At 43.8% G+C, this 10269-nt stretch overlaps 3 protein-coding genes across 4 annotated transcripts; all 3 read right to left on the minus strand.

The window, feature by feature from the left end:
- Positions 1-1326: 1326 nt before the first annotated feature.
- Positions 1327-3119, minus strand: LOC106818959. 2 transcript variants are annotated; one of them, XM_014823626.1, is made up of 4 exons: positions 3042-3119; positions 2601-2801; positions 2045-2175; positions 1327-1782 (listed from the first exon to the last, which is right to left on the minus strand). In XM_014823626.1, exons 2-4 carry the CDS (start codon positions 2743-2745, stop codon positions 1447-1449), a joined length of 612 nt encoding a protein of 203 aa, XP_014679112.1. In that variant the 5' UTR covers positions 2746-2801; positions 3042-3119; the 3' UTR covers positions 1327-1446. The 2 variants fall into 2 exon arrangements, with proteins under 2 accessions (XP_014679112.1, XP_014679111.1); XM_014823625.1 differs by having other exon boundaries at positions 2601-2804; positions 3045-3113.
- On the minus strand, positions 3100-6233 carry LOC106818956. Its single transcript, XM_014823622.1, has 8 exons — positions 6139-6233; positions 5678-5858; positions 5223-5423; positions 4742-4866; positions 4326-4465; positions 3767-3877; positions 3427-3621; positions 3100-3198 (listed from the first exon to the last, which is right to left on the minus strand). The coding sequence occupies exons 4-8, from the start codon at positions 4854-4856 to the stop codon at positions 3100-3102; spliced, it is 660 nt and encodes a 219-aa protein (XP_014679108.1). The 5' UTR covers positions 4857-4866; positions 5223-5423; positions 5678-5858; positions 6139-6233.
- LOC106818957 lies at positions 5396-9035 on the minus strand. The gene is made up of 6 exons (XM_014823623.1): positions 8561-9035; positions 8141-8321; positions 7660-7736; positions 6518-6626; positions 6139-6279; positions 5396-5423 (listed from the first exon to the last, which is right to left on the minus strand). Exons 2-6 carry the CDS (start codon positions 8317-8319, stop codon positions 5396-5398), a joined length of 534 nt encoding a protein of 177 aa, XP_014679109.1. The 5' UTR covers positions 8320-8321; positions 8561-9035.
- Positions 9036-10269: the final 1234 nt, after the last annotated feature.

A 10269-nucleotide genomic window follows, 5' to 3' on the forward strand; every position in this document is an offset into this window, starting at 1 on the left:
AATGATTATCATAAAAAATCTATGCTAGGAAAACTCCTCTTCATTTTAAATGCATAATCTTTGCAAAATACAATTTCTCTCGGGAAGATATTGCGCATGCGCGCGCACCGTGTTAAGGCGTGCAGTGCCGTCTGAGGGCAAACTTCATAATATAGCTTGCTGAGGGGGAGAGGCGATGGGAAACTAAGGAAATGAGGCAGGGAAGATAGCTGGGGCGGTAGAAGAAAAAGAAGGCTGAGCGAGAGACAGGGGAGGCAAGGGCAAGACGCGAGGGCAATAAAGTAGGTATTTTGTACCCTAATGCTAAAACGTTTCTCGAATTATAACACAGGTCTACTGATAAAAGTTTATTATGGAAAATCTATGTCAGATACCCCCTAACCATTTTAAATGCATATTCATCACAAAATATACTCTCTGGTGAGATATTGCGCATGCACTAACACACTAACGTAGTCAGATTGTGTACTGGCTGGTATAGGCAGCCGGGACCTTAGATGCAAGGTCTTCCTCCTATTTCTTAAATCATTTCTATTGATGGAATGTTATCGCCTAAATCTATTCTATGATAACTCCTCTTCATTTTAAATGCATAATCTTTGCAAAATACGATTTCGTCTGCGGAGAGATATTGCGCATGCACGCGCACCGTGTTAGGCGTGAGTGCCGTCTGAAGCAAACTTCATAATATAGCTTGCTGAGGGGGAGAGGGATGGGAGACTGAGGAAGCGACCGGAAGATAGCAGGGGCGGTAGAAGAAAAAGGAGGCTAAGCGAGAGACAGGGGAGGCAAGGGCAAGGACGCGAGGGCATATATATATGTGCTAGAGTAGGACCAGAACTCCTCACATCTGACGAATCGATGCAATATAAAAATGCAGATGATATCATACGGTAATGCAATAAAAAATGAATCCCTTGTTATCTTACTACTGATGTTAGTATAAGGGCTGTCGTCACAACATAATTCAAGTCACGTTTAGCTATATGCATGCAGGTAGACATGGGTCAGCACTAGGACGTAAACGGCATACGCGCACACACACGCACGCACACACACACGCACGCACCAGTACACGCACACACACGCATACACACACACGCACCAGTACACGCGCACACACGCACATACGCACCAGTACACGCGCACACACGCACACACGCACACACGCACCAGTACACGCGCACACACGCACATACGCACCAGTACACGCGCACACACGCATACACGCACACACGCACCAGTACACGCGCACACACGCACATACGCACCAGTACACGCGCACACACGCATACACGCACACACGCACCAGTACACGCGCACACACACGCAAATACGCACCAGTACACGCATACAGACGCACCCGTACACGCACACACACAGCTAGGCTCGTTCTGGGAACGCATCTGCAGTCACGTACGCATGCGCACACGCGCCTGTTGTTTTTCATACCACGTCGCATTCGGAGATCTTTGAACGCGACAATTGCCGGCAAAAGAATTTCCATCGAAACACAGAGATAGATACAACACGGTTCCACAACGCAGCGAAAACCTGCCGCCTGTATATGAGCATGGACACAATCTGCACGATGAGAAGGACCGCCTGAATCGTGCTAGACAGCGCGTACATCGGCGACACTTTTGTGTCGCCATTGAAATACCACATGATGTGTGACGTCTGGTCCATGTCGTAACCGAGCACGAGCGTGATGTAGGCGACGTTCAGTACAACGAGTAGCAGGATTACTACGTTTCGCAGCCTCGTCATTTGTTTCCGTACCTACGAGCGAAAGTAAAGAGAAAATAGGTTTCTATCTCGGCAACCCGATTGAAAATATAGGGAAATATATATGCGGAGTTGAGTTGATTGAAGGGAATATATATATGTAGGGAAAATAAACAAAGGGAAAATAAATACGGAGTTGAGAAATACATTTTACAACCACGTTAAAAACAAATGCTAGTCATTATACGTGTTAGGTATTATTAGCTCTTGATGACATGGATATCAGAGATGTCTTGGTCAAACTTAAGTTGCTCACCGTATGCGTGTGGTGCCTCTGGGTTTTCTCTGGCGACAGATATTTGGCAGCAATGGTCCGCCAAAGATGTTCCTCGGAAAGATGCAGCCTCGTTTTCGTTAGTTTGCCGGTAAAGGCATCGATGGTTCGCTCTGAAGCATCAACAACAAAATGTAACTAGTAGAATAGACTTATATGTCTATATAGAGATATAGCCGCGTTCCAATTTGATATTGTTGCTATGGCGGTTAATGCCAGTGTTGTATTGTGAAAGGTTGAAATAGTCAGGTGTCATCTTGCTTATGAACTAACAAGCGACGGGCGTCTATTTCATTACAATGCTAGACCAAATTATATGTGTTTTTCATGCGTGCGCGCCAAACTGTTTTGACTTAAAGCAAAGATGGCTGCCAGGACAATATCGCGCGCATGCTGCAGCTATACCTGCATCATAACTATAACAATTAAAATATTAACTATAATTTAACTATAATTAAACAATTAATTATACATGAAATCGGCGATTCGCCGTTGGTAAAAACAAATATGGCTGCCGTGGCAGTAGTGCTGCGCCCACCTGCACTGCACTTGTAGCAAGAGTTCCTCGGTTCGAGCGGGTCGGTTCGCATATCGGTGAGCCCGAACATGACGTCATCCGTCTTCTGCTGCTGACCGAAGCTGAACTCGTGACGTCGGCACAGGTTCTCAGCTCGATTCTTCATGAGCCGTAGAGGATTCAAGCAGACTGCAGCAATCTCCCGGCTCAGCTCGCTCTCTACACCTGCAGAACACGCAAGATCACACCATATATAGTCAGACCTGTGACAGCGGTCACGCGCATAGAACGGAAACCTGTCTATAGAACGGACACCTTTTTAACGAATATTTAAATACGAGGTGACATATAATTCCGAAATGCCGTTCGAAATTTGGTGAGAATCGGCAATAATCGTAGTATAATGCAATTATACACCTATACATACTACTATTATTTTACTACCACATAAAAAAGCGAGCTCATTTCCTATGGCCGGTAGGTGGCGTTTTTCCTAACGGGGCACCTTTCGGTTGTTCGGTCACCAGGCTCTCTCGTGTTCCCCAGAGATGTCGTCCATCTTGCCAGAGGGTAGATGAGCAACGACAAAATAGGAGGGCACTCCGATGACATAGATGAACTGCGATGACAACAGCGTCTGTGGTTGGCCATCGTACTCAGAAATAATTTTTTTTTACCCAAATTTAATTATATGAATAATAATTTATTATAGCCTTTTTTACCCAATCAGAGGCCCTGTTACACATAATATATCCGCAACATTTCTTCGCAACTCACGCTGAGTAATTCATTCTGTCTAATCTACAACACCCATCTCTGAAATAGCTATATTTGCCGCATAAGTTACCATGAGCAGAGCTGTCTCTTTGTTCAAGTCTTCTGGATGGAGTAGGACGGCGATAATGCATGTAGCGATGTATCCCCCAAGGAGAAATGGAGATTGCGTCACAGTCGACGCATAGCACAGGGTTCCTACCGCTCCCATCATGGCCACGAAACTCAGAAAGATGTAGAGCGCTATTAATGCTTTCGCCGCACGAAACTGTATAATCAACCAAACATATTTATTAGTATGAGTAATAATACAATGTAATACAATACAATACAATACAATACAATACAATACAATACAATACAATAATAATATATATAATATATAATATATAATCGTATATTGTCATCCGTACCTGCCACTTTTCACTCCCGGAAAGACATATGAGGATGAAAAATATGATGGGAACACCGGCCGCGACAACTGCAATCAGCACTGCGCTTTTCATGTCCGATGATATACCAGTCTGGCGTCAAAATAAATAAAATAAATATAGAAATGCGATATATATATATATATATATATATATATATATATATATATACATATATCACTAAAATCAAAGTTAAATATGTAGTCATGAATTTATTGCATCGAATAAGCTTTCGAGACAACGTCTCTTCCTCAGGCAGAAACTTTCAGACATTAATTGTCAACATATTCAAATTTGATTTTAATGCTTTGAATCTATTTGTGCCCGTGTGTTTTACTCTAATTTATATATGGGGAAAAATAACTTATTGTGATTCTTATAATCGTACATGCACGATACCTTGAGATACAGAAAAATAAAAAGTATATGAAAAAGCTAACGTTAATGAATTTGCTTGATAAAATCCGCGTGCGCGCGTGTGTTCCTCAACAAGAAAGCAGAATTGCAGCATTTTATAACGTTGCATCGTAGACAAACTCACCATTTCCTGAACGACCACCATTCCCTCAACGATGAGAGCAATGACTATTCCTGGAGTCAGGAATCCGGTGATCAATAGCAACAACTGATACAGGAGAAACCACCACATGTTGCTTTTTTGCGACAGCAATTGCCTCGAATCTGCGTAGATAATAAAGAGATAAAAAAGACATGCTATTACCAATAGAAATATAGGACAATTCAGTTAAATACCAATTAAAAATATATTAGCAACGTAAACTATTAGGTGATGAAGAAGCCAAAAAAACATTTACAATAAAAAAATTAAAAAAACAACAGCAGTAAAATAATAAATGTTAAAGATATTAAAGTTAACACTAAAATCATATAGACGCCGTTAACCACGGTTTCGTACGTGTTAGTAAGAAGATGTTGTTACACAGTGTCGAAGGATACCATCTCCGACGTTGACGATAGAACTCGGGCAGGGATTCGGGCGCATGCGTATTAGCTCGTGCATCTGCGCAGTAACTTGTCTGATAACGCTTTTAGTACCAATGTAGTCAGTCATCGGTCCTCTCCTGCACAAATGATTATTATTATTATTATTATTATTATTATTATCGTCGTCGTCGTCGTTGTCGTCGTCATCGTCGTTGTCGTCGCCGTCATTGTCTCGTCGTCATCGTCATCGTCTCGTTGTCTTCGTTATCGTCGTCGTCGTGGTCGTCTTCGTCTCGTCGGCGTTGTCGTCATCGTCGTCGTCATCGTCGTCGTCATCGTCGTCGTCGTCGTTGTTGTTATTGTGGAGCTTTAAGTTTCGTGCAACTATCGTGTTGCAATACAGTGGTCGCGGCAACGTCAACTGATGTGACGTAAAACGCTTAAACAAACGCTGCAATATTCTAGTTTAGGTTCCCATTCGATTATTTTGCACCTTGATCTTGCATCAAGTGTTCGATGGCGTTCTTAGTGTTGCTAGCGTAGGAAGTCAGGAGGCCGTTAGAATTCAGGGCACTGGCGCGGTACATGGTGAAACATCCAGGGCAACATAGAACGTTGCCGACTAGCGCTTCTGTGGGCTTGTAGAGCAAGTGTGAAATCGCATACTCAACCTCTTGGAACCACAGCACTAAACCTGCAATGGCAATGATCAGATTGATTGTATTGCAATGCGTATCGTAATATCAGGAGTGTATAATATAGTACATATTATACACTCCTGGTAATATATATTCATATAACAGTACACCATATATAATACTAGGTTCATAACGAGCACATATTTTTTCATCGATGTGCTTTGGTAGTAAGATTATTCATAGCATATCGATAGTAGAATTGCTGGCCTATCGCAGGAAGAACTGGCAAATGAAACAGTAAGGCGCGTACCGCTGCCGGTTGGATATATGCGGCCACAGATGGCGCCTGCTTCGCGTTTCGTCTGCAGTTCCTGAGCCAAGCGAATGACGTCAGCCGGCAGGAAGCTGACATCGCCGTCGACGGCCAGAATGTACGCGTTGTACATGTCAGAAGGATGCAGTGAGGATATTATGTAGCGCATGTACATGACCTGTAGGAAAACGTAAGCAACAAAAGATTATCTATCAGGTTGTCTAGTAAATTACGTGCGCATTAGCACTTATAAACCATCCAATCGCACGCGAGCGCGTGAACATGCGTTTAGGGCACTCTGGCACAAGTTCCCTCGCTGTTAAACGCTCATCAAAAACTAAACATTCATCGTTGATACAGCTATGCGTGATCTGTCTATCTACATAGATTCATAGCTTTTCACAGAAGAAACGTTTTCGTTTTAATTTTCGTGGATTGACATACTAGCGGTCACGTACCTGACTCCATCGTTTCCTATACGAACTTTAGTTTTGTCTTTGAGATGCAGATACAAGGTGCTGCCGTTAGGTAGAGCGCGCATACGATGCAATGACCATACGCCGTTCCGCTCCACTGTTCGTGTATCTGTGATTGGGTGACTTTCAGCACAAGAATTGAAAAGTTATCAAGTCTGTGGCGGCAGCACAACGGAAATAATCAGTGGAAGCAAACAAAATCGTGAGAATGTCCGGAAACTTGTTCTGTAACACACGTACGTGTGTGTGCGCGCGCGTGCGCGCGCGCGTGTGTATGGGTATGTGTGTGTGTGCGTGTGTGTGTGTGTGCGCGTAGTGTGTGTGTGGGGGGGGGGGGGCGTGTTTGTGCACGTGTACCTACTTCACTAGCCGGTTGAGCACGTTGAGTAGACTCTGAGCATAGCAATTAATCGTAGAATGTCCCGGAACGCATTTCGCAGGCACCAAGGCATCGTCAAATACAATATGAGCTGAAACGAATAATAAGAAGAATGACTTTATTAAATATGGATTACTGAGGGCCTTAACCCATCCTTTTAAGCGAGATAATTACGCTCCACAATCATATCGTTGTTAGTTTAGTCGGGTTAGGCAGGTTTGTGCGTATTTTATCGCGAGTGCACGCCATATTGTCGACAATTCCCACCATCGCGACGCTGATTGGATAGAGCTGCCCGTGACGTACCGTAAATCGTCACAACGCAATGTTGTCATAGAACGAACCCGGATTTAATCGGTGTGTTCATGCAACTAGGATATCGCGTGGTCAACAACTGATACGACATGAAGCATTCCTAGAACGCAGTATAAGAATAAACAGAAGCCCTTTCTCACGCGTTGGATCACATCATCACGACATATCTTGTCTCGGACCCCTTCCGGATTTACTCGCACCGTATGCTAGTGAAAATGCGACATAGCTTCGTGTAATAAGTGATATACTGATTATTATAAGTGGATTATTGTTATAAGTGATATATAATAACTGATAATTTTTTAGAACCCCGGTAGGGCGTTGACCTTTATCAAGTGGGGGTGCATATATACACACCGACATCACCGTATCCGGTGGAGATATAGTTATAGCTACAAGATAACATGACAACCAAACATTTCTTGTAGCCTCACATCGAAAAATCGAGGCAGTCGCCAGGTGCAGTGTACGCCCATGTGTGTGTGTGTGTGTGTGTGTGTGTGTGTGTGTGTGTGTGTGTGTGTGTGTGTATGTGTGGTGTGTGTGCGTGCGTGCGTGCGTGCGTGCGTGCGTGTGTTGAGTTTGTTGTAGCATTGTGTTGTGTTATGTTGTGTTGTGTTGTGTAGTATTGTGATGTGTTGCATTGTGTTTACTTGCGTTGCTTTGTGCGCTGAACTGCATTGCGTGGCGTTGCGTTGCGTTGTGTTATGTTTTGTTGTGTTGTTTTGTGTTGTATATTTGTATATTGTGTGTTCAGTATAGTCACTTGTTCCATCAGCATTTTTTTACACCAGTAAATCTAGAATTACCTTTAAGTTGGTACGTCTCTTTGGATTTGTCGTTAGAGTTGAAGTTGTAACCATTTACAAACGGGTCCGCATCACATCTTAAACCAACAAAGCAAACAAATAAATATCGTGTAACGTAGTTAACTTATCTTGTCAGGGTCCGTGTACGTCTGTTTGCTTAAGGTAATAAATCACAGACAATCAGGGTGTTAATAAGGGTTTAACAAAATCAATATAATAATGTCTAGTAGAGTCGGGGCAGATAAGGTATCAGAATGCTGACTATATATTACAACTCACACATACAGTCTACACACGCACAACTATTCTCGCGGACTCTAAGTGACGTCCATCGTCTCTCGCGAGAATGCGAAGTTTCATCTCATGAGCGGCAACCTAATACTGAATGTTGCAGCGGCTGTCCCTCAAGTCTTACCATAGCTCTAGTACTATAGCCCGCGTACAGTTGCCGCTGCGGCTATAGTACTAGAGCTAGTCTTACCGTAGCAAGGACTCCACCAGCTCCTCCATCTCTGCTTCTGTTTCGTGCCACATGGTGGCGCATATGTAGATTTTTGCATCACATCGCTCGTATCCGCTTCCGGCATCGCTTACGGAAAGCACTTCCCCCGGAATGAGCGATGCATCCGAATTCTGAAGGTTTACTTCCTCGAACGTCATCTCTGCACGGAAAAGCATATACGTGTGTTATGTTCGGTACGAAGCTACACTGCTTGAGCAGTATGCACACACACACACGCGCGCACACACGCGCGCGCACGGGCACCCGCACGCACACGACGACGCACGCACACGAAGAGGCACGCACACGAAGACGCACGCACGCACGCACACACACACCCCACACCCCACACACGGACAGACTAATAGATATACAAGAACACATGTATGTAGTACTCACCTGCTCTCGGTCCTGCTCTCTACTGCTCACGTAGAGACGGCAGCGTCACAATAAATACCGAGGGTGGCCGAGCGGCGGGGTCCATAGGACAAGATAAGCTGTGACGTCGATCACAGTCGACGTCATAGTCGTACCGAGCGCAGAAGATAGCGTGGGCGAATAGAACGCGAGCCGCGTGCAATCATAGGATTAATGAAATTCCCATCTTTTAGCTGTGTTGTTTATCTGCCTAAACAAATACTATACTGCTCTGCGGTTAAGACGGGAGCGAGAGATGTGTACATATAGCTCAGATTCTGAGGGATGGAACCTTGCCTGAAGATATGACAGCAGCCAGAAATCTCGTTTTCTCTACACTACAAGTCTACGCGGTCGACGCTACAGAAACCTACACAGAGATCTTCAACCTTTTCCCAGTACAATAATTATTATTGTACTGTAAAAAAGGGTTGTTGATCTCCGCTCCGGCATCGTAGCATCGTAGCGTGATACGTACGTAATACGTAGAGGATTGCAACAAGGAGTAGAGATGATCCATCGTAGCAGATTGTTATTGAAGACTGATTTTATTAATTACTCGAACACATACAAAATATATACATACGGCAACCTAGGTGGGTGACCGTGCCTAGGTCCCGTCGTCTCTGTTTTCGTCTATCTCTCTACATCGTCGTATCTCCTCTGGGTAGGTAACTCCTCCCTGTCTGTCCGAGCGTGTCTATTTATATGATTCCCAAATAATGATTCCCCAATATATGATTCCCAAAAAACTGCCCGGCGACATTTGAATCCGACCGGTTCTTCGTCATTATCGGCCGGACCTTGCGGGGCGATGGAGACGGATGAGGCTACGCATATATATATATAGTGCCGTTCATCACGCGTCATTGCTAAAACAACAACTATCCCGGCTAGAAGCGCTCCTGGTTAATTACAACGCACAATGTACCCAGTGGCGTAGCCAGCAATTGGAAACAGGGGGGGCCAAGGCGAGAGAGCGAAGCGACCGAGGGGGGTAGGGTGTGGGAGGGGTATACCCCCTCCCACGGTAGGGAGATTTTTGAAAATTCGTGCATGAAAATGGCATTTTCTGCACACTAAAATTCAGTATTAGGGGTGACTTATATGAGAAGTGGCATATGCTAATCCCTTATAACCCCCCTCCCTCTATGTATTGATTGTATTGATATTGTATTTGTAATTGTATTGTATTGTAATTGAGTATTATTGTATTGTATTGTATTTATATAGTATTACTGTATTGTATTTTGTATTGAATCATTGTATTAGTTACTCTACTAATAAAATACGTTGTGTTATTATACAGTTATCGTGGGCGAGCGAAAGCATTAATAGCGGCTCTACATCTTTATGAAGTTTCGTGGCCATGATGGGAGGGTAGGAACCTTGTGCTATGCGTCGATGTGTACAAATCATCCATATCTTCCCTGGGGATACGTCGCTAGTGCATATCGCCGTCGCTACTCCATCCAGAAGATTGCACAGAGAGACAGCTCTGCGCTCATGGTTAATTTGCGGCAAATATAGGGCTAATTTCAGAGATGGTGTTGTACGATTAGACAGAATGAATACTCTAGCGTAGTTGCAAAAAAATGTTGAGGATATTATTAATGTGAATCACGGGTCTCTGATTGGGATAACAAAAGGCTATAATAAATTATTCTTCATAATAGATTAAATTTGAGTAA

Source organism: Priapulus caudatus, unplaced genomic scaffold (assembly GCF_000485595.1).
Source record: "Priapulus caudatus unplaced genomic scaffold, Priapulus_caudatus-5.0.1 Scaffold2689, whole genome shotgun sequence".
NCBI lineage: Eukaryota > Metazoa > Priapulida > Priapulimorpha > Priapulimorphida > Priapulidae > Priapulus > Priapulus caudatus.

Coding starts and splice junctions, on each gene's coding strand:
- LOC106818957 (XM_014823623.1), bottom strand. CDS start 8,319: ATGACGTTCGAGGAAGTAAACCTTCAGAATTCGGATGCATCGCTCATT. Junction 6,627..7,659: donor AGAGACGTACCAACTTAAAG/GTAATTCTAGAT, acceptor TATTCGTTTCAG/CTCATATTGTATTTGACGAT. Junction 6,280..6,517: donor GTGCTCAACCGGCTAGTGAA/GTAGGTACACGT, acceptor TTGTGCTGAAAG/TCACCCAATCACAGATACAC.
- LOC106818956 (XM_014823622.1), bottom strand. CDS start 4,856: ATGACTGACTACATTGGTACTAAAAGCGTTATCAGACAAGTTACTGCG. Junction 4,466..4,741: donor TATCGTCAACGTCGGAGATG/GTATCCTTCGAC, acceptor TTATCTACGCAG/ATTCGAGGCAATTGCTGTCG. Junction 3,199..3,426: donor AAGAGACAGCTCTGCTCATG/GTAACTTATGCG, acceptor TTGTCATCGCAG/TTCATCTATGTCATCGGAGT.
- LOC106818959 (XM_014823626.1), bottom strand. CDS start 2,745: ATGAAGAATCGAGCTGAGAACCTGTGCCGACGTCACGAGTTCAGCTTC. Junction 2,176..2,600: donor TTGCTACAAGTGCAGTGCAG/GTGGGCGCAGCA, acceptor TTGATGCTTCAG/AGCGAACCATCGATGCCTTT. Junction 1,783..2,044: donor AGAGGCACCACACGCATACG/GTGAGCAACTTA, acceptor TTTCGCTCGTAG/GTACGGAAACAAATGACGAG.